This window comes from Nestor notabilis, unplaced genomic scaffold, assembly GCF_000696875.1.
Source record: "Nestor notabilis isolate BGI_N333 unplaced genomic scaffold, ASM69687v1 scaffold22734, whole genome shotgun sequence".
NCBI lineage: Eukaryota > Metazoa > Chordata > Aves > Psittaciformes > Psittacidae > Nestor > Nestor notabilis.
The window spans coordinates 31,378-54,730 of NW_009925481.1; the positions used below are offsets into that span (position 1 = coordinate 31,378).

At 43.7% G+C, this 23,353-nt stretch overlaps 2 protein-coding genes across 2 annotated transcripts in view; one reads left to right on the forward strand and one right to left on the reverse strand.

The window, feature by feature from the left end:
* Positions 1-10,347, forward strand: part of IDUA (iduronidase, alpha-L-) — a gene marked incomplete at its 5' end in the record, with an annotated part of 38,563 nt that extends 28,216 nt beyond the window's left edge. The window contains 10 exons of the mRNA XM_010013080.1: positions 209-304; positions 791-993; positions 1,351-1,530; positions 3,145-3,361; positions 3,962-4,177; positions 4,794-4,915; positions 6,225-6,350; positions 6,960-7,036; positions 7,792-7,892; positions 9,970-10,347. Of these exons, the coding sequence (XP_010011382.1) occupies positions 209-304; positions 791-993; positions 1,351-1,530; positions 3,145-3,361; positions 3,962-4,177; positions 4,794-4,915; positions 6,225-6,350; positions 6,960-7,036; positions 7,792-7,892; positions 9,970-10,070 (1,439 nt within the window). The remainder of the gene's footprint in view (positions 1-208; positions 305-790; positions 994-1,350; positions 1,531-3,144; positions 3,362-3,961; positions 4,178-4,793; positions 4,916-6,224; positions 6,351-6,959; positions 7,037-7,791; positions 7,893-9,969) is intronic.
* A 5,938-nt stretch (positions 10,348-16,285) lies between these two features.
* LOC104404616 (purpurin) lies at positions 16,286-23,037 on the reverse strand. Its single transcript, XM_010013081.1, has 6 exons — positions 22,980-23,037; positions 21,976-22,093; positions 20,428-20,564; positions 18,779-18,891; positions 17,464-17,676; positions 16,286-16,296 (listed from the first exon to the last, which is right to left on the reverse strand). The coding sequence occupies exons 2-6, from the start codon at positions 22,090-22,092 to the stop codon at positions 16,286-16,288; spliced, it is 591 nt and encodes a 196-aa protein (XP_010011383.1). The 5' UTR covers position 22,093; positions 22,980-23,037.
* Positions 23,038-23,353: the final 316 nt, after the last annotated feature.

The window sequence follows — 23,353 nt, forward strand, 5'->3', positions numbered from 1 at the left end:
GCATTTCATTGAAAATGAGAGGTGATGTTGAAACTACCAAAATCTCATTTCCCTCATTATTGAAAATAGGTAATTTTTATATCCTGTTATAAGCTCTGGGTGCTGAACCTCACCTGCAGTCCATATCAATAAGATTGCCTGGATCAGTGACTGATTGATAAAATTATCTGAGTATGCAGCTCACTGATAAATGAGGCCTTTCCTACAGATAGGTATGGATTGGAGCATGTTGCTAAATGGAATTTTGAAACATGGAATGAACCAGACCATCATGACTTTGACAACGTGTCTATGACAGTGAAAGGTAAGCATGTTTTGGAGCACTTAACTGGTGTAGTGAAGTGAAACAGGTGTGTGAGGTGGGTGGAGGGGTGGCAGTGAGAAAGGGGAGATACTGGCAAAGAAATAAAGTAGACAGGAGAGAGAAGGAATGTGAATATTTAGTCTGTTTTGCAAAGGTCATGTTACTGACTCTGTTCTCTGCTTGGACGTAAATATAAATACAGGGATAGTAGAACAGGAAAAGCAGAACAGGAATTACATGAAGACACAGTTTGTTATTTGTATATACGGTAAGGTTATTGGGGGTAAGGAGGTGAAGAGTGGAGTATGCATCTGTTCATGAATGCAGCTGAGGTTTCAGTTTTGTTTCACGTTGTCAGCTCCTAGGAAAGAGTAGTCCCAGTTTGTGAGGTCCTGCCAATAAATGCAATAATAACTATAACATTTGTGGTTTTATATCAAGAATTTGAGTTACCATCTTTCATATACATATTTGCTTGGACTTTAGGGTTCCTCAACTATTATGATGCTTGCTCAGAAGGATTAAGAGCAGCCAGTCCTCTACTAAAATTTGGAGGGCCTGGGGATTCTTTCCACCCCTTACCCAAGTCACCCATATGCTGGAGTCTTCTGTGTCATTGCTACAATGGAACCAACTTCTTCACAGGGGAGACTGGTGTAAGGCTGGACTACATCTCTCTCCATAAGAAGGTCAGTCCAAGATTTCAGTTTAAGGCTATTTTTTTTTCTATCGATTCAAACCAAATTGCATTTTATTCTGATTTATGAAGTGGATTTCTAGACGAGTGTGCAGCATAAAGCAGGAAGCATGGCTACCTATTCTAATGAAACTCTGAAGATACTAAGTTGCAAATTTGCCTTTGCCTAGTTCCCAGAGGGAAATAATCTCCTCTACCTGTTTTCCATTTTATATGGAAACAGCACATGCTGTAATGGATTAGGTAAAAACACTAACAGTTTCTCAGGGACTCCTGAGAAGTTTTCAGAATATGTTTATGTCTGTGTGCTTGGTCGCTTTCACTAAGCAGACATGAAATATTGTTGCAGGGAGGTGGGAGTTCTCTCTACATCCTGCAACAAGAAGTAGAAGCAGTTGAACAAATCCAGAAGTTGTTTCCAAATTTTGTTTCTGTTGCCATATACAATGATGAAGCAGATCCAATGGTTGGATGGTCCATTCCAAAACTGTGGCGAGCTGATGTGACCTATGCAGCTATGGTTGTAAAGGTAACTCACTTCATTGACAGTCTTGTACGGTCTCCTGATGCATTAATGCAATTGCAAAACCAAACTTACAGTCAATTTTTAAGCAGCTCATCAGAATAATAGATTCAGCAAAAGGAGAGCTCCCTGTTGATACAAGTTCTGTTTCCCTGAATAGTCTGTTTTCAGTAGCTTTATTTAGCTTGTGTTAGTTTTCTTCATCTTCCCCTTAAAAACCAACCAACCAATCAAACCAACCCACCCACCCCCACAACTAAGAACTAGCTTTCTATGTGCTGGATAGTGTCTCAGATACTTTATGCAGTCTCCCAGTCAGATCCACCTGATAAGACTATACCCACATATCCTTTCTCTATGTAATACTATTGATATCATCTCACTACCACTAGCTGTCACTCATGTGAGACACGATTTCCCAGCTCCTTCATAAGTTTATCTCGTCAAGAGAGTTATAATTAGAAGTCCCTTGAACTCTCAGCTTAAGCCCATTGTCTGGTTTTAGATAATAACTTGACACATAGTCTTATTAATTACCGCTAGTAATGACTGCTGTTGATCAGAAAACAGAAAGAGAAAAGAATGCTCAGTACTCCTGCCCCTGCAAGCATTGTAGCCCGGCCCCAGAGGGAGCTCAGCTCTTGGTCTTCTGTAGCAGTAGGTCCCACTGAAGGCTTGTTGCTCTGTGAACCGCTACCTCATACAGCATCTGGAGTCCAAGCGCTCCTGTACAGAGTAGTAATACCAAAATCTGGGAGCATTTATGTCACCCAGAAACAAGATAAATCTTACTAGCTGCTCTGATGGAGACAAATACTCCCAGCTCCTTTAGGCTGCATACAGAAGCAGTCTTCTCCAAAGCAACAATTCAATTACTTCATTGCAGAGAGTTTGAGAGAGCAAATAACTGTGTTTATAATGACATGCTGATATGAAGAGAGGAAAAAAAAAATGACATATCCAGCAGAAAATTAATGCTTGGTCGAATGGGAGCTGGAGCCCTTTGTTCCTTAAGGGACACAATTATGAGACTTTTTCAGCCTTCAGTTGTCAGCCTTATGAAGATCTCTTTGATTCTGATAGGCACAATCTGGTAAACAGAGAGCTTGGCAGCTCTGACATTTTGCAGGAAGGCAGCACAACAACCAGTGAAATAGTGAGAACTAATTCCATGTTAGCACCAAGTGGGTAAAATGACTCATTGAGGAACAGAATCCAGGACAGCTCCCAGGCACTTGTGTAATGGGTACGAAGTAACTATAGAATTGGAGAACCATTTAGATTTAATTCAGGTGGTAAATCCAGATTACTAATTTAGTATTCAAGACAGAAGCATCATTTGTAGTGCAGTAGCCAAGAAAATATATTCATAATTTATGCAGAGTAATAGTTATTTCAGAGACTCTTTACTGGCAAAACTGTGTGGATACTTCAAATTTTCTATTGACTGGTCACTAAAAAATTGTTTCTCCAAGAGCTGTGATGAACAATTTAGCTCTTTTAACTTTTCTATATGCTGTAAAGATTTAAAAGGGAAAAAAAAACCCACAACAAAACAGACATTGTGTGTTTGTAGGATTTTCTTCAGGGTGAATTTCCATCTTCTTTATGACTCTGCAGGTGATCATCCAGCATCAAAACCTGCTCTTTTCCAAAGCCAACAACACCATCAACTACACACTGCTGAGTAATGACAATGCCTTCTTGAGCTACTATCCCCATTTCTTCACACAGCGGACTCTGACAGCACGCTTTCAGATGAACAATACAAAGCCACCTCATGTCCAGATGGTGCGGAAACCAGTGCTGACTGTCATGGGTTTGCTGGCACTGCTAGGTATAGTAACCACTGATTAAAAAGCACATCATTAACCTACCTAGAAGCTTCCTGCATAAGAGAGATTATTCCTGCCATCTCATCATTAGTAAAAGCAAGATTTCTCCTACCCCCTGTTTACCAGTTGTGTTATGAAAATGAAACTTCATTTTCTCTGAGAAATTGATAACTCAGGAGATATTCCTGACAGCCTGTTATCCATTTGGTTTAATTCACTGCTCTGTTTATACCATCAGTATGCCAACCACTCCTTTTTTGTTGACTGGTACTTCCCTTTTATGCCATCACATCAGACTGTAAATGTCTTTTAAGAAATTCCCACAGCTGGAAGACTGATGTAGCATACTAAACAGAGATCCTAATCCACTGTTATATGTTTAGATGTTGCTAGCTGAACTGCTAAGTGTAAGAAATGCTGTAGTATGTGCATGCTCTGTTGTTGTGAAATAAGCCCGACTGAATGCTACACCTGGTAAAATAAGCTAGAATATAGTGCAACCTAGAGATCCCCATGTTTTGACCCTTCCTGTATCAGAAGCTAATAGCTTCTGATACAGGGTCCTTACAGTGATCCTTACAGAGTTGTCACATTTTTTAAAGGAGAAAAGCAGATTTTTGCAGAACTGAATAGCCACGAAGGCAAAAGCACTGAAAACAGCACAATTGGTGTCCTGGCATCTGTGCACACCCCAAATGAGATGCAACCCTCAGACAGCTGGCAAGCTACTGTACTGATGTACTCAAGTGAGGATAACAGGACTTCATCCAACATCAGCACTGTCACAGTGAATGCCACCCACTTCCCCAAACTTAAAGGTAAACAAGCATCATGTAGGCAGCTCACATAACTGATCTTTAGGACAGAACATCTGCTGAAACACTTCTGCTGAGTTGCCTTTCATTGCAAGAGTGAGTTTCATTTGCTAACTTTCATCTTTTGGGCACTCCCGTATTTTCTGAGATGTGATGGTGCTCTTCTAGGGAAGGTTCTTGCCTAATGCCTGCACTTTGACCCTGTCTTTAATGGCAGCTACAAGTGCTTCCTTTTTGGAAAGCTATTAATTTCAGTGTCCTTGGCTGGATATTGCCAGGCAAAAATTCCCTTACTGAGGTGGCACCCAGATAGCCACCATGACCACATGATTACACCGTTGATGCACTTTTCCAACAAATATGTGCAGCACATGTACAAGAGAAAAAAAAAGGATTTCAATTCTGGTTATGGAAGTAATAGTTTGAAATCTAAACTTAGCAAGTTAAATTACAGAGCCTTATAAGAGTGTGAGCCTGGTGACTTTCCAGTGGAAGCCAGGCTCCGAAGTTCTGAAATCACTTTTGAGAAGGTAGTCTTAAGCAAATTCTTAATAAATAAACTTATTCTTGTTAATCTTTAAATCCAAGTAAAGAGTTTACTATTTTTGTCTTCCTAAAGAGCTGGTATATGTGACGTATTATCTGGATAACAATCAAACCAATCCCTACCTGAAGTGGAAAAAGCTAGGAAGCCCTGACTTTCCTTTCCCAGAACAGTTCCAGGAAATAAGGGACGCTGAGGTATGATCATGTGTTTGCTTGAAGTGTTGTATGGGTAAAGTACTTGTGAATTGGTTAACTACAGCTAAAGAGAACATGGAATCAGCTCAGGCAGTCATGATTTCTTTAGCCCATAGTCATGTGTCTTACATACCTATGAAAATGCACTTGCAGTGAGTGACACAGAGAAATGTAGCTGATACACAACTGATATCTTTGCATTTATGTAATACAAGAGACTAAATGTAGATCACCAACTTCTTTGCTATTGCCTGCGCTTAATAAAGAGGCAGAATTGCTCCAGAGTAAGTTCTGCCTTCTTTCTGGAACTTCAGTGAGCTTTGAGACTTTTTCTGTTCAACGTCCCCAAATAAGTCACGTGACCCTGTGTATATTACAGAATGGCCAAATTGCTGCATTAATGTTGAAATGGATGCCCCTCAATAACAGAAAACAAACAGCTCCCTGAGGTGGAAACTACCCAGTGCAAGTTCAGAAGGCATTTGGCATCTCTTGGGGGCTCAGAGGGAGGCCTGCATTTTCCCCTCATCCTCACTGGTTCTGAATACATCCCAGAGGGGATTGCAGAGTAAGTCATCTATGAGGACTCCTCCCTACTGAGAAAAGCTATACTACCATATGTGAGAATATGTGAGCAGCCTGTCACTTTATAGCTCCCTCTCTCATAGTTTCCCTATGCATTCATACCCATGGATTAAAATAAAGGAGGCCACCTTTATACTCTGAAGGGCCTACAGACAGTAATTGTCTTCTGACTTTGGTATACAGTACTAAGTCTTCTCTTCACTGTCATCATAACCCACTTAGCATAACATTGCTAAGGCCTGTGGATATAGGAGCCTTCAGATCTTCCCTCAACAGGGAAGCAGCAAGATTTTGGGTACTCTTGGCCATCTGATGAAACCTCATCCTTACAGACCAGCTGAGTGGCAGTTGCAGCTAGCAATAGTTTCACTGCACACTGGGAACCCTTTGCTAAGAGACAGGGGCATGTTTTGTGAAGATCACTAGCCTGAAATGCATCCATGGGAGGTTACTAAAAGTGACAGATTTTGCCTAAAGGGCATTTGTGATCAACCCAGTTTGTGAGGTGGACAAGACCTCCATTTCCTGAACAGCTGAAAAACAGGCAAGATAGAAAAGTCTCCCAGCCTGAAGAACTTTGACAGCTGTAAGCTGGTTATCAGCACCAACTCTATTGGAAATTTAGTCCCAAAGTAAACACACCATCATTTCACACTGATTTAACAGTTGGCCTTTAGGTGCTGTAATGAAAGATTATTCACAACACTACTCTTTGGCTTCACAGGATCCAGTGATAACAGGCCCATTCCCATTTCCTGAAGGTGGCATCCTGACACTGAAGCAAGACTTTCCCATTCCATCAGTCTTTGTTATCCACATCTGTGCAAGACCCAGATCTGTTCCTGATCAAGTAGGTATTTTATTCTTCTGTCAGACTCACAAAATTAGAAACTGCTTCCTGGTTTAACTCTCGCTAAGTAAAGCTAGACTAGCATCTAGGCCTATTATTTCTTAAAAGTAGTAAACAAACAATTCTCTCCTTTGATGAGAAGGCTCTCCAAGGCCTGTGATTCAAGATAAAGCATTACACAGCAAGTGATAGGAACCATCAGTGAGATAAATGCAAGTTTATCCATGGTGGGCAAATAATAATGCAGTACTGGGAAGTGCAGTATCTTTTTAAAAATCACATCATGTGCTGCCAAGCTTGACAGCAGCTCTCCAGTTAATAACTGGTAACTAAAATTAAAATGGAATCATGGCTGGTTTAGATTAGACATCTGTATCTCCTTATTCAGTCCCACCTACATTCATAGCTGTGTCCAGAGCCTCTGAAGGTCTTCTGCAAAGTTGGCAGGATGGAGACATAGACTACAAAGGCATAAAGCCAGAAATTTTGGGTTTGTCCCTGGTCTTGATGGAAAGAATCAAAGCAAATAGTAATGAAGGTTGAACACAGAAATCTGACGTGGCTGATTGGTTTGTAAATTTTCTTACATTGGCATGTGTCTTTGGACAGGTGACTGGTGTTCGTTTGATCCCTCTCACAAAGGGGCAGGTCATTGTGTTTTGGGATGATGGCTGTGTAAATTCAAAGTAAGTAGCTTTTAAAATACAATAGGTATAACCAAATTCCCAGCACCTTACTCCCTAATTTGCCACCAGTCCTGTCATCAAATTCACAAACTGATTACTACTTCCTCCCCGAGATGCTACGGTGTATTCGCCTGACAAAAGGAACTGTAGGACCTACATGCAGTAACTATGGAGAGCAACCTTGACTAATCTGTGGTCTAACCACAGGAATCTGCCTGTTGCTTACCAACGTACGGTGGCATTTTTAGGGACTTGCCTTCAGCATGGCAGACAGGAAAATCCATGATAAGAGTTATATTAGCAGCAGGTGCCCAGGTGGGATTTTGTCTATCCCTGTAAGGGGTTTTATCTGGAAGAGAAAACCTGCAGGTTGCTTGCTCCAGGAAGCTGTACAAGACTGGAAACCCTCTGTAGGTGAACTGTCAGTCAATCCCATGTACATCTAGACTTTTGCAAGAAGCACTGACTTAGCCCCTTTTCAAGCCAGTCTCCCTAGACTCTTCTGCCTTGATAACCCTGGTTTGGGAGTAGAAGATGCTTAACAGTTTGGGATGCTGCGAGTACCCAATATAGCAAGTCAGTCTGGGAGCAGTGGTTCTTCCTAATACTATAAATTCATACCGTCCCACATTTGATAGGAAGATGTCAACCGAGTATTTCCTATTTTTGGCCTTCTTGTTGAAATAGCACTGAGATTAGGATTTGATTGCTTCCTGCATTATCAGTTGTATTTACTGAGCTGTCTGGTTTTCTAGATGTATAAAGACATTTGAAGTGCAGTTCTCACCAGATGGAAAAGCATACAAACGGATTAATGCCAAAGACACAATATTCACTCTCTGGATCTACAGTCCAGGTAAGGCAAGAATACAGGTATTATGTAATCTGTCATGTTAACAGTGTCACTCATTAGTGTGTGAAACATCATCAGTAATGACTGAAGGTACATAGCTTGCTAGTGACATACACACTCACCACAAATAAGAGCACATCCCTTCCTTTAGGGCCGTGTTCTCAGGGAAAGCCTTATTCTCAAGGACAAGCAATAATTGACAAATAGTCATGAGGACATTATTAGTAGTATTGTCATGAGTAAATTCCTTGTCACAAAAACCAAAGTCATCCAGGTGCAGGCCCAGCAAGCTCTCTGAGAGGCAAAGCAGCACTTCTGTCTCTGTTTGTAGCTGGTGATTGGTCCACATGACCAGAGCTTGGTGTTGTGCTCTTAGTAGTAGACTTACTGCAATGCATGTCTCAGGTTTGGGCTCAGTCCCACAGGTATGGGCCTGAATTTGTACCATGCTTTTGCAGTGGGACAGCAGAAGCAAATTGCCTTGATAACACTTGTTTTGTACTACTGAGGATGTGGCATCAACACACAAATAAGTGGCAGGTCACATCCAGATTTCATGGAGGGGTTGGTTAACTTGCATTTATGGTGTTCTGAGCTGCTCTAGGGGAAGGTTGCAATTCTGCTGTTGTTGTGAGCATCTGTCCCTGTGACCAACCCTGTTACAGCTTGGTAATCTTAAGCTGTTGAGGTCTCCCTTGTCAGAACAGAAGAGTCCTCCTGTAGAACAGTTCTTCCTGGTTATCTGAACACTTAGCCAAGAGAGGCTCTTGTCTCCTCTCATTCCCTAGAGCTTTCTCTTTAGCCCTGACTAGCTGCCTGTGTTTTAGAAGTTTCACATTAGAGGGCATCAAGATTCATCTTTGTCAACAGGCAAAGCTTCTCTCAGAGCCTATGGTCATTTCTTCTCAAGTAAAGCCTAGATGCAATAGAAATGTACCCAGATGAAAAACGCTGGAAAAAAGTGGCAGTGATTTCTTTGGGTATTTTTTTGTTGTTCTTTGGGCTTTTTTAGCCAAATGTGGTCTAATCTGCAATGTGACTGTTCCAATGAGTATTACTCAAAAGCACTGATCAGAGCTGTGTAAAACACAGACATACCTTGCCTCAGAGTGACACTAATAAAAAGCAGTTCAGAGAGGTTTTTGCCAGCAGCATAAGCTCATCTTAGCGTGGAAAAGCTTAGCATCAGTAGTGGATGCATAGTAAAGTTCAGAGCTATTATTGCAATGTAAAGGCTACACAGGTAAGCAAAGACTGTAGATGATGGCTAAGGCAAATCTCTGAAATTAGGATTCGTTACCATCTAGTGATGCACATCTGGGGAACCTGCCAGATTTAATTTTTTGTTTAAAAAAAAACCCCTGCTTGAAAAAAATCTCAGAAATCTCATCTCAGCAGCATTTAATGCTGCATACCTCATTCTCACTTATTATTTCTGGCATTTGTTTTAGAAAAAAAAAAAAAACCACACAGAAATTCAACTAAATAGATGAGAAAAAACATTTATATTACTTGTGAGGGTAAAGATTCCACTAGTGAAAGCTGTGTTCTTCAAACTAGATCAAGGATGAAAACCAGCAGATACAGAACATCAACGAACGCACCTTTGGAGCAAGTGGTGCTGCTTCCCAAGTTGAGCAGAGGGGTTTCAGTCAGCCTGCATGCTTCTTGTGCTGTTTCTCGTTGATCCTGTCCCCACATAACCTGTTCCAAAGACACAATTCAGGCAGAAAAGTAAGTCAGAATAAAGGAAGTTAGTAGTTGCGGATTCAGAAGATGTCATAGGCTTCTTCCAAAACAACTGCTAGGACAGAAGTCCTGTAGCTGGACTTGCAAATCCTAATAAGGAGAGATGAGATCCTTGGCACAACAAACAAGAAGAGCTAGTACTTGACCGTAAAGAATTTGTAATAATTTTTAGTTAGACAGGCACAGACACATTTACATAGGATGCAGAACTTATTTTTCCCAACCCATTCCACAAACCTACATTGTATGGGAGTAGTGCCTGCTTCACATCCTGCAAGCACCACAGGTGTCAGCCTTTCATAGTGACCATTTCTAACCTTTTCATTTGCAGGAAGCTCAGTCTCCGGATTTTACAGAGTGCGTGCCATTGACTACTGGGGGAAAGCTGGCCTGTCTTCTCTTCCTGTGGAGTACATCGAAGCTTTCAAGTGACTCTGAGAGGAGTGCCTGGCTTGGTGACTGGGTGGTGTATGCTCCCTACCAACACCAACTCCCCAGAAAGATAAACTCCTCCCAAGCTGAGGAGGGAGTATCAAGGACCAGATGAAGCAAGTTAGGAATGCAAATTAGAAACAACTGCCCCTATTAACTCTTCAGCGCTCAAAAGACAGCCTTATCGAAAAACCGTAACTGACAGTCCAACTGGTACAATTGTGTGAGGCTGCTGTATGGCTGGGATTCAGCTGGGTAACTATGAATTATGGGAATAAATATTTATTGTTCCCTATTTTACACTAATAGCCACAAACTCCAGCAGGAACAGGACCATCACTTCCCTGTATGAGTGAGAATGGCAGCAAAAGCGCAAGAAGGACCTGTCTTGAGAGTGAAATGCCTGCCTCAGCTGCCAGGCTGTCTTGACATCGTGGTTTGATGGAAAAGTGCACTGCTACCAGACACATCCAGAGCATGCAGTGAAGGATCCCTGCGTCCCTGCCTATTAGTCACACATGCTCCAGGCATCCCTGCCTATGAGTTACACATGCTCAAGTGGGTTATGTCAGAGTATTTGCCATGTCTTCAGATGTACGAGACTTCATCCTCTCACAGAGAGCTTTCCACCAAGCTCTCTCTGCATTTGCGGCTGTTATTTGGATACAAGAGCTGTTCCTCTCACACCAGCAGAGGAAGGAGCAGCAGCTCATCCTCAAAGGGGAAGAAGGCACAGGAAGCTCTAACCTCCAGACTTCCCTGCCTTTTCTGCTTTCTGCTTTTGCCCAACTTGGCTGTTTGCTCTGTGGCTGCCAGCCGCTGCCTCTTTGTGGTGGAGGCTTTAACCCTGAAAGCCTCTCTTTCTCTCCATTGCTGTCATGTAACCTGGCCTTCTACGGTCTTTACAGCTAATGTCTCTCCCCAGCATGCCTCTCCTCTCAAACTGTGAGTGACCTGAGGCTTGACTTTGGCCAGGAGAAAGCTGAAATGCTAGGCAGAGCTTTTTTTGTTACCGTATTGCAGGAGAGCACACTCTTGAATGGAACAGGGCTGCTCTGACAACCCTTAGGAGATGAAACTAGAACAGTTGGAGCACCTGTGCTTTGCAAAGCATGTGCATAAGCATGTGATAGCCCCAGATCACGGGCTACAGAACCCCTCTGGCTGTCCTTGCAGCTACCAAACACTTTACGTAACAGCAAAGTTCCCTGAAATCGCAACGGTGTTTTTTTACTCTCTCCTTTCCACAACTGGCACAGTTTGAACTGTGCCTTTAAAATGCTTGTAGAGGGAGGGATGATGCCAGTGAAAACAGCTGGAGTGTTTTCCATAAGAGGAGCAACTTCATTGCACAAACAAATCCCCTACTGCTCTCTTTGCTGACATCAACATAACAAAGACTGTATATTTGGTGAAACATTCAGGTCTCAGACAAAAAAAATAAGTTTGCATGGTAGGAGACAGCAGAACTACCTCAAATGGCCTCACACAGCACAGAAAAGAAACATACAAAAACTCAGTATATATGAGATGAGGCTTTGTATCCCCTTACTTTCTGGTTACTTGTTTGTGTGCTTATGCTCTAGGTTAGCCTTGAAGGATTCATTTTGTCACAGAATTCAGATGAAATATTTCCTGCCTCACTGAAGTTTGAATGAGGAGCGCTTGTAACATCCTAATCTGCCAATTCATTGCCCATAAAGGCTTGTGCAGAACAGAAAAGGGCCATTGCAGCCTGCTTAATCGATAACTTCCTCAACTTTAAAAAAGTTAGTGAGAAGTTCTATTTGGACAGATATAGCAAAAGTGTATTTCAAAGTTGTGATAACTGCCTGTAAGTGAAGAATCAGAAGAAGCAGTTAAATAAAATCCAGCAGTTAAGACATAGTGTTTTGCCAGTATGAAGTGAAACCACAGAAAAAATACTTTCAGAAATATTTAAGTATAGATCCTTGAGAGATTTCAGTGCGTCTGAAGCAGGGGAAGGTACGTCTTGAGAGGAAAATTTATCCTGTTAGGATGTCCTATTTGAGTAGCCTTGTGCCTCAAAATTTTCCCACACTGGCAGTCAAAATACAGCAGTCTTTATCAAATCAAGGCCCATGCGCTGGTCACAGGTGTTTGAAATGAAAATTAAAAAGCATAACTGTTATGGAGAGTATTGATTTTGCTATGCAGGGATGTAGTGGAAAATGTATAGGTGTGTAAATCACTGAAAGTAGATCACTGCCCTGCTTATTTAGCAGACAAACGTAAATTATACCTCTCAGAGGTGAGGTCTGTAGTGGCATGAATGACGCAAATGATGCAAAGCTGATGAGTCCTGGTGGAATGTTTGGCTTTTGCAAAGGTGCAGACCAGACCGTGGTGATTCACTTCTCTTTCACTGTATTGAATGAAATCTATCCTTATGGTAAGTCATTTCCTTTAGGGCAAGTTATCATCTCTTAGAAGATTTTACTGCTGGGAGTTCTGTTGACCCATGATTTCTGCTTCTTAGCAGAGACACACATGGGGCTTGCAGCTGCCTTTTTCAAGTGGTTTGTAATTTTTTTTTTGTTTGGTCAAAAAGCAGTGTAAGAGTTCTGGTTTCCCCAACGTTTCAAGGTGAAATTTCGTACACTATTGTATTGGCTATTGAAGCCACAAAAAAGCAGAACTTGTATTTGCAACAGCAGAACTTAATGTGTTGTAGATGCAAATAAAATCCAGTTTCTTAGGGTCATGTCCAGTTACTTTGAAAGTCTGTCACTAGGTCCCTCTTTTAGGGCTTTTAAATTAAACATCATCCGAAGTATGGAGGGCATGGTGCTTTTTCACATATTTTCCTGGCAGTGGTAAATATGCCTGGAAAGCAGAGCTGACCAGAAATGGGACACTGCCTGTTTAGAAACCAGGTTTGAATATTCAGCAAGAATTTTTTTCTCCTTTGCTGCTTTGGTATAAGTTTCTTTCTTTCAGCAATGAGCAAGTCTGAACAATTGCAGCAGAGAATTTGGTATTTCCAGGTTTGAATTTATTTCCAACAAAGTATAGTTTTGGGTTGCCCTTGTCTGTTTAATAATTTCATGTTGCAGAAAACTGCTATTTAATACTTGAAATGTGAGTTTTCTGTAACCATCTGTTACATATTTGTTAAAATGAATGCTAGGGAAAAACCTTTCAAAAGGGTGTTTTATATTGTCTAATGGTGAATATACTGCATTTGTTGCCATCTTTTGTGCTACTCAATAAAACCAGGTTTTAATCTCTCATGTGAAGCCTGTAAAAATAGGATCTGATCATTGTGTTCTGGAAACTGCTCAAAAATCTACTGTCAACAACTAAATCTTGGGAAGTAAACCCTGTTCTAAAGGTATAAAAGCTTGATTGGTGCAAGTTTCAACATTACATAAAAATGAAGCATGAAGGGAGTATGACTGTAAGAAATTTCAAGGCTGAAGTAGAAACTTAACTGCATACATAGATTGCCTCAGTTACCACAGCCCAGGGAGAACTGGTCTAACTCAACATGGTATCATAGGGTCAGATCTCAGGACTTGCAGTGTCCTTGCTGGGAGGAGGTTCACTATTGTGCAAAGGACAATATCCTTGCAGGGTTCCTCCTGCTGTTGCACAGTCGTAGCCTTTCTGCCAGCACTAAAGGACCTTCTGAGGACAAAACAACAGTCTTTTTCATCTGTAAGGAGCTTTTTCTTTTCTCAGTGGAAAGTTTGGGCTTGACAGAGATAATGACTTGGGACCTATACACACACATCAGACAAGGAATAATAGACTGGTTCTCATCAGCCAGCTCAAAGAGCAGGCAGAAGTGTGTCTGCTTTAGAAGCAGACATACCCTTGGTGTTTTATGTTGCACTCAATGGAATAAATCTAGAAGTGTAAATCTGATCAGAATACACTTATAGCTGCCTGCACTACTCTTCCTCAACTTTCACATTTCCTGCAGTCAGTGGAGAGAAATGGATATGAGCTAACTCCCATCTGTTTGTTAGCTCAGCAGGTCATATGGTGAGGGCCTGCGTGCGGTCCTGATGGGGAAGTGTTTCGCCAAGAACAATGCAGATTCCTGGGGGATGTATAACTCCATGGTGTATGCTCCCAGAATCTCCACTATCCTCCGACAAACCTGGAGGCACAGCCTTGTGTGGATGAGGGATTTCACTGCCTAACTGATCTAGACAGACTATATAACAAACACAATAAGGATGCACTTGGTTCTGCATAGAGATCCTTGCTAGAACTCCCATCTGCTCTGGTCATACAGTTACTGTAACCATAGACATTATAAAAATCTCACTTTTCTGGGACTGGTAATACTGGCCTGAATGTCCTGGCCAGAGGCCAAGCTCCTCCAGCAAAGGGTTAGTGTCGTCTAATCACTTGTGATACAAGTCCTAAGTTCAGAGATCTCCACGCAATACTTCCTCATGGGAGAGGGGGGCAAGTCATGAGCATTCAATCAATGCAGTGACCTTGCACTTAGTTCAGCATAAAAGGCTGATATTTTTTCAACACTCCATAATCTCTATCCATGTATTTTTTGTTTACATTGCTTCCTGCTGGTCTTCTCTTTCTGTTTGTAGCTTTAGATGATAGCTCACCATCTTATTCCCCGTTAAGGTAGCTTTCCCTAGACCAGAAGATCAAGGTACACCTTTATTTGGTGCTGGCTGAGAGCCTTAGGAGTCCTACCTGGAAATCCTGGGAAACATAAGCTTGAGAGACTTCCCTGCATCCCTGGACAATGTCTGGCCTCAGAGCGGAGTCTTTTATCTTTTAGTGGTTTTTATGCTCCTTCCAACAGATACAGTAGACAATCATTGCATACTGTAGGTAAAATGGTGCAAGCATATTGCAGAAGCAGTTTTATAGTGTAGTTCTCTGAAGATGTTCACTCAGTATCACCCTTGTGACACATACCTTTTGAAAGTCTCAGGAGCAGGGGCTGTTCCACTTGCGTGATTACTTGGTAATCATGACTTTCAAAAGTTTGTGTTGCTGACAAACTTCAGGGTTCAAATGAAACATTCAAAGTGAATGTAATTTTACTAATCACAGTGGGAAACATGTCAAAAGCACTGATTTGGGTTACCCTTTTTCTACATGGAGTTGTCTAGAGGCTATTCTTTTGGTTCCCCCTATGTATGAAATTCTTGGCCGTAAGACCTGTTGGTTCTATATCTTTCAATTCTTTACCTCTCAGTAACTGGAGGCTGAATTATGCAGGCAGTGGGAAGTAAATCACTGCTTGAGCCATTAGAAATGCAAATGCTCATTTAAAGGAATGTCCCAGTATCACTGAAAGGAACATACGTTTCACTGCATTTGTGATTCAGGGGCTAGTTAGAAATTCTCTACACAGGCTTTGGAGTATTCGGCCAGAAATAACGGTAAGATGTTACCAGGCAGCAGGGATCACTCACTATTGGCCTCATCTGGGGTTTTGAGCAGGAGGAATCCTTAACTTCAGTATTCAAATGCAATAGGTGGGAGAGGTACATTGCACATGCCAGGGCGCTGCAGGCACCCGTGAGCCTGCCTTAGTTGCTTTGTACAGCCTCACCTGGGACTTCCACCTGCATACCCCTTGTCCACGGTCCACAAACCCTCTTCAGCTCAGCCCAGGCCCCTGCACCTTTGGGAGCCTTGCTGCAGGCAGCTCTGCTTCTGAGCCCTTCTGCAGGGCTGCTTATGGCTGGAGCCACCTCGCAGACATGGGCCTGCCCTGTGCCTGGCCGCCCTCACTGTCTGCTGGACTTCCCAGTGACCCCCAGACCCGCCTCGTCACCGGGCATTTGTCTGGCAGTCAGCACTGTCAGAGACCTGCCCCTGTGACCTCCCTTGCCCGGCTGCCCCTGCCTGGTGCTGGGGAAGGACACTGCCCCGGCTGTGCTGGGGTCACCTTGGCCACCATCTCACCTCCCCTCCGTGAGAGGACCTGCTCTTCCCGCTCCCCGACAGGACAGCAGGTAACAAAAACCAGTTCCACAAGCGGGTTTTTTTTAAAAACGTTTATTGACAAATGCCACATTAGGTATTCCCTCGAAAATTTGACTATCGATATACTGCATTGCACACAGTTTACAGAATCCCCAAGATTTTCATGTGTTTTTCAGGACAAACACACTACTCAATACTATGATTTTCTTTTCTTATTAGCCGAGTGGCAACTTCAAGACCAAGAGGTCTGGTTCTTGTGCTTAAGGGTACTTTCAGCAGGCCCCTGGAAAGAAAGAAAAACAGAAAGAAAGAAAAGTAAACTTTAGTCCTCGCAGGTAAATTTGTGAAGTGCTTCAGCAGCCTGTGAGTCTTCAGTGAAGCTGTAGCTACCTCGTTCCTAGGGTACTTCTGAATCAAGATTAGGATGGGCAGGTGCAAAAGATGCTGTCTGCATTGCTCTGTGGGTGTTAGCCGAGCCCTTGGGCAACCTTAGCTAGTCCCAGCCAGCCATGAGGCACCTAAGCACGAGCCCACAAGCCAGCTGCCCTCCCTCTGCTACAGTGAGCAATATAGAGGGGCACGGGGTAGGGATGCCCATGCCAGCCCCATAACCTTGGGTGATGACAGCACCTGCTCTGAGGCGGAGGGCTGGCTCACACAACGATGTTCAGTTCAGAACATCATTGTTATTTCTTGTCCAGCAGTGCAGAGCATGTGCGACTGCAGCAATCCCCAGACCAGGTCCTCAGGCCGGGTGAAGTAAAGGGCCAACCTCCGGGCAAAGCTGTGGGCATGTGCAGGGTGTGAGCAGTTAGCTGCCAACAAAGAGGAATTTATGCTTCCAGCATAGCCTTAAAGCATTATCTGCCCGTCTCATGGGCAAGCATGTGAACTAGATCAGCTCTCATGCCTCCAGGAAAATAGTTCTCTCAAAATGGGCTTTAGACATGCTTTGTTTGCATGTATGTGGCACAACTGCTGACTGCCACTGCCAGCAGACACAGATCATCTGCTCAGAGCCCCTCATCTCTGCTGCTCAGACTGCCCAGGACACAAATCATGCTGAAGCTAAGCAGAGGGAGGGTGCTCATTCCTAAAGGCAGCTTCTCCTCCTTTCCTAGAGGACAGTGCACAGACCTAAGGTAAGCTGCTGTTATCCAGGTGGCCAAGACAAACATTTCCAAGTGCAGAAACACCAGGTTGTTCCACCCATCCCTATCCTGTCAAAGTAACAAAGGTGATCTTCCTTCGGTAATGTGCATTTCAGCACACAGGATCCCTATGGGGGCAAACCTCAGGCTGCAGAACCACACTGTAACACGCTCTCTCCCTTGCATGACCTTCCCTTTGCATCTGTTTTCTTATTGGATGTATCATTTAAAAACCTTGCTAAGAGACCACAATGTAGTTTGCTGCGGTTCTGTTGTGTTTGCTCATTATCCTGCAGTACCTGACTGAAGCACGGGCTGGAACTGGCCAGACATGCAGATTTCTTCCTGCTTCTGGCGCACAATGCGCTGGATGGCTGGGGGCAGGCCACGGGGGTTGCGTGAGAAGATCAGGGAGTAGCCATCATCGCAAGAGCCATCCTCCTTCAGACTGCGGCAGGCATAGGTAATGGCGTAGTTATCATAGTCGGTGTCAATCACCCAGTAGTTGTCCCCTGAAACATCAGAATACACGTGTTGGTCACAGTGGTCAAAACAGAGAAGAGGTGGTTGTAGCCATCCTGCAGAGAGACTCCTCACTTCAGCACATGGGAGGGATAGCTTCCCAAAGGAACTAATGTTACCTCCCACATCCAGCTTATGTCCACACCATGAAGTGAAGAATTGATGTGATGATGCACAGGGCACCTTTGTTCCCCATGATACTAGGCGCATTCTCGCCTTTGGTTTCTTAGGCTGAAACTATTAGGAGGACTAGGACTTTCCAGGATTTCAGTAACCAAAAATCGCTTTATGTTGCTTGCTCAAGCATGGGGAGGCAGGGCATACACGTTAAGTTTTGCCGTACAGATTAAATTTCCTACACAAGCAGCCTCAGCAAAGCATGCCTCCTGTTTTCCAGACGTTGCTCAGCTAAGTGCCTTTTGGTGTGGCTTGTCTGCCAGGACTAGGTGAATGTTCTTCTTTCTTATGCATTTGTAGGCCAAGTCCTGCCCAACTTCCAGAGCTGGAGTCACACAGCTATGGGAGAATCAGGCACAAAACATGGGGTACGCAGGGTGCATAACTGAGGTTCTCAGTTTCATGCATGAGAAGTTTCTGCAAGGGGGGCTTCATTTAACGGCTCCATTTTGTTAATTCCACCTGTGTCTCCTTGAGAAGAGCTGCACTTCGCTGCTGGAGTGCAGATGTGGGTCCACATGTTGCCTCCCATTAGCTATGGGGAGTACAAGGACAACTACCCCTCTGCACCTCAGCACTGTGGGGTCCAGGAAGTACTGCTTCCCTAGATTTAGCACCCCACTTGGCTGCACAAAATCTGTGTGTGTGATCCGTTGCCTCTAAGCTGCAACCTTCCTGTCAGTGTATGTGGTGTATAGAAGGGGCCTCTGTGGATTGTCTGAGTCCTGCCCCTTCTGTGGGAATTAAAAAGCACCTCTTGGATAAAGCATCCCCGCATCCCCCCAGAAAGGATTCTTTGTCTCCACTTGGCACAATCTGCTCTCAACTATTTTCCCCTCTCCTATACTGAAACACACAAACCCAGGAAGCTGTAAGCTATTGCCCATCACTAGTGGGCCGGGGAAGTTCACTCACCACCGCTGGAGAGGTAGCTGGCCAGTCCCTGGTAGGTCATGTACATCTTTGCTGGAGTGGCTGGGGCAGGTACTGTGTACTGAGCAGCCATGTCAGCACAGATCACCCAGAACCTGCAACGAGATCCGTGACACCGAAGGTAAAACCCTGTGGCATGTGAGCTTCAGGCAGGTGTCCCTCACTCAGGACTCGGGCAAGAACCAGGCTATGTTTCATCACAACTGCCTCAGGCGTAGGCAGGGCCTTCCTCACTGCAAAGTTACTGTTTGTCACTGAGTAATGACATCCCCCCATCACTGACTGTGCATTGCTGCTGCCTGGTCCCCTCCGCTGCAGTGCAAGCACGCTGTGGCTGGGGCAATGCCTTCACCCCACTTCAGCTCAGCGGGCTGTTTACCACCCGTTTCTGTACAAGCAAACAGCCACCAAGCAATGTGATAGAGGTAATTTCTTGGCTCCCTGCTAGCAGTTTGCAGCGTGAGCTGACCTGTACTTGGGCTCATTTGGGCTCATTTGCTGTGTCCCCAGGTGGAGGTGGCGAGTTGGGTCTCCTCTCTCTAACCCTTTTTTAGCTGTATTGGCACAGAAATGTCTGTTACAAGCATAGAAATAATTGCAGCCCGGTCTAGTTAAAAGCCCTCACACAGGCTGTGGGAATCCTGTAGCTGCTTGAACTGCCTGTCTTAATTGTCCATTTCTTCTAATGCCCTTCTCTGTTTATTTTGAATACCACCTGCGTCTTAGCACCGCTTGTCAAGTGTTACCTGGGTTTGTGGAACAGAGGAAGGGTCTGCATTACTTTCCTTGCATGGGCTGTGCTTTGCCTTTACCCTGATGCTGCAGAAATAAATCCCTGCCAACTGTTTCAGTTCTTTTGGGAATCCTCTCACCTGCACTGCATGGCATGCCTGCAGACCTTAGTTTGCCCCATCCCAAGACATCTCGAAGTGCTGTGGTGTTAAGACATACAAGGTGCACAGGCACTGCTCTATTCTGTTATTCATGCAGTTAGACAGTTTTTGGTGGTTAATGCACAACAGCACTCATGCTAGCCCACTAGAAGACCCAGATTTCCTTTTCCACACCCAGAAAGCTATTTAATCCTTTTACATGCTGTAATTCCTTGTAGCCAACAGCCAACATGGCCAACAGGTAAAACTCCTAAGCTTCCTTCCATCTGTCTATTCAGGCACCACAAGAGTTAACCCTGTGTTTTCCTCAGCAATCTATCCAACACTGTGTTGAAAGGCCTGTGAAAGCAGTGCTTACTTACACTCCTTTCTTTCCACTGAACCTCTCAGTGGAATGAGAGCTGTCCTGCCCTTGCAGCCCCAAGGCTTTGCCAGCTCCTCTCACTTGGTTGCAATTCATTTACCTAACCACTCTGTCACTCAAGATTTGACTTTATAATTGACTATATACTATAATGTGGTAGTTCCGTGATGGACCCAGGCTAGAGCCAGGCTAAGAAGTAACCCAGGACTCAAAAGTTGTCTAACTTCTGGCTTCTAATGCATAACCTTGATTGAGCTTCACTTTTTGGTGAAGAAAACAGAGTCATGTTGTGTACTCAGGATAGATCACCAACCATGTCCCCTTCCTTTAGTACCTCATGGCAGCAACTAGAGCTGGAAGTCAAGAGAGCTCACCCAAAAAGCTTGACTCGGCCTTTGGATGATGCTGTCATTGTGCCATCTTCCTCCACGGTGTATTCAGCAGAGATGTTGTCCTGAAGGAAAAGGCCTTCTGGATCCTTCTTGGCCAGGGCATACCATTTCCCTGCATACTAAAATGAAAGACTGTTAACATCTGGATTAATCACCATTTTTGTAACTAGCCATTGCCTAGCCTACGGATAAAGTCTGAGTTTGGGTGGGTATGTAGCACACAGGTCCTGCTATGCTGTCTAACGAACCCTTGCTTGTGTGCCAGGAGGAGTGGGTCTAGCAGCCCTGCACTTCTACGTGCATGTACTCATTGTTGTGTGAGATATTCCTGTAACAGTGACCCCACACTGAGCACTTCTCCTGTCCCGAGATGCCTGCTTGGGAGTCAGGCTGGTTCTTCCCTCTTACCATTCAGGCCGCTGCTTTTCCAAGGAAGATGCAATCAACAATGCCAAACTGCAGCCACAAAGACCTCAGCAAGCAGGCTGGAGGCACTCTCATTGCTGCTGGGGGCCACAACTGATCTTTTCACCAGTTAATGGTGAAAAGGGTCTACCCAGCAAATCAGAAAGCAATGACTCTGCACTATGAAGAGGAAAGGGTGTGCTGGGAAGATGAGCAGCAGGGGGAAATGAAATGAAATTAAGGGGAAAAAACCCTCTGGGGGAAAAACGAGTCCCTGAAAATGTACCAGCAACATCTAGTAAAATGAAAACAAGATCTTAACAGGTGACTAATGGACAGGAAGGCTCTAAAAAGTTAACAATATTAGTAGAAATATTGAGAAAAGCAGAACTTAGCTGTTAATTTTGATCTCCAGAGAAGCTAATGAAATATGCTCAGCAAGTTACGTGCTTAAGCTTGAAATAGAGTCCATAACTGCCAAATACAGAAGCCTGAGAAACACTCTAACTCCTTAAAACTGGGCTGTTCCCAAAGCTCTCCTCAGACATGGGTTTGTTTCCAGCAAAGCCAATCTTGTATTGAGGAAGTGCTGACCCCTCCCCAGCTGCAGCTGCAAGTTATGTTTCCTGAGGGACCATTAAATAATTCTGCCCTTTCCAACATCAAGTTAGCCCCGATTTCCTCCTTGGAGGCAGTCAGATTAACTGCTGCATTTAAACAAGAGTCATTCTGTGTTCAGGATACCCAGCTGGATAAATTATCAGTTTCCTCTGACTCCCAGTAATGGCTGGTGGTGGATGCAAGTCCTCTGGGCATGAGCTCGGGTTTTCTCTCTAGTCTAAATTATTTCATTCACAGACTGCTCAGAGCTGAGATCTGCACCAAGCTTTGAGCTAACGGAAGATGACATCTAACAGAATAATGTCCCTGACTTTCAAGACCAGTTTCACCATTATGCTCAGAAGGTTAAACAGTAGTAAGAAAAACAAACTGCAGAAACTTTGAGAGACAGTACACGGAAGAATTTGACTTCATGGTGAGGAACCCGTTTAGATGAGCACCACCTGGAAAAACAGTTTATATATGAAGCTTCTTTACATATACTGTTGAAGTAACCATAATTACCCTTTTTGGATCAAAATTGTCTTTCACAGCGAAAGACTCCACTGCACAGGTCTGAGCTAGGCTGTATTCAACAGTGGAGACCATGGAGGCCAGGAAAACATACTGTGCGTATTTCATTCTGCAAGACAAAAGCAAACATGAGGTCCTATTTCATGCAGTAGGTGTAAGTAGCTAATGCTATGCCTACAGATACAGATTCCCCGCATTTTAAAACTAGGTTTTTTCCATGCTGAGTAGACTACCAACTCCTCCACTGAGAAAATACTAGGTCATTGTGGTGCCTGGATCCAGCCAAAATTGGACATCAATGGCAATTACTTCATAAAAGTGTTTTGCTCACCAGTAGTATTACTGTGGTTCATTGTATTGTTACATTGCAGATCAAGCCAGACTCTGGGTAAGGCTTGTAAGAATTCATAAAAATTTGATTCTTTTTAGATTTCGTTTTCACAGGAAGAGTAATGTTGCAATGAGTTCTGGTAACGCACCTGCAGGTTGAAAGGATGGTGAGGGTACACTTTGCTTTCAAGCTAGAAAAGCTGTGTTCTTTATGACCAGTTCTCATCGCTGAAACAAGCTGTTCCTAGCTGCCTATGCTAATGGCAAAACACATCTTAGTATTGTTTGCCCTCAGACCATTCCCTCTACACACATGACATAATACTCAGTTTCTAGAGGCTTGATCTGCCATTGCAGCACAGCCACAAGGTGGCCTTGGCTTTCCTCAGGTATTCCAGCTCAGCCGTACCCCAGCATATTTGTTTCTCACATTTTGGGAAGAGAGCATCCTCATTCTTGGAGAGTATTTGAATGTGAGTATCAGTTCTGATGCCAAGACAAAACACAGTTACCTGAAACTTGCCTGCAGCATCCAAGCTGTGCTATCAACCCAGGGCTTCCAAACATCTGAGCAACTACTCTGTTGACAACTGCTGCCTCTCAAACTGCGCTTCCCTGCTGCAAGAGATGCTAATCTGGCCCGCCTCTGCTGAAAAGAGACCTACCTGTTGGAGTAGAGATGCCCGAGATCCCTGGGACTAGTCTGCTTCCTTCTTTGGGTTGCAGTCAGCAGGAGAGTTTTGTGCCAAATGCCCTCCAGCTGCCTTTAAATAATGAATCTGTAAAGTCACTAATTGGTTATTTTCGCTCGTGTGCCTGAATAAAACACTTAATCTTGGATAATCCATTATGTAAAAAACAACTGTAATCCTCACACTGGTGGGTCTGACTGCTATCCTAATACAAACACAGCTTTTACATAATGGAAAAAGCTGTCCAAAAAGCTAACAAATCTGCTGATGTGATTGAAACACACCTTTGTCTCATTGAAGTCTTTCTGCTTCTAACACGTGTTAGGAGAATAAGCACAAAGCATTAG

What these genes read in the sequence shown, in the direction of transcription:
- LOC104404616 (XM_010013081.1), bottom strand. Translation starts at nt 22,092, where the DNA reads ATGAAATACGCACAGTATGTTTTCCTGGCCTCCATGGTCTCCACTGTT. An exon ending in GGCCGAGTCAAGCTTTTTGG is followed by an intron (nt 18,892 to 20,427) that starts GTGAGCTCTCTT and finishes ATCTCGTTGCAG; the next exon opens with GTTCTGGGTGATCTGTGCTG. An exon ending in CAGCTACCTCTCCAGCGGTG is followed by an intron (nt 17,677 to 18,778) that starts GTGAGTGAACTT and finishes CTGATGTTTCAG; the next exon opens with GGGACAACTACTGGGTGATT.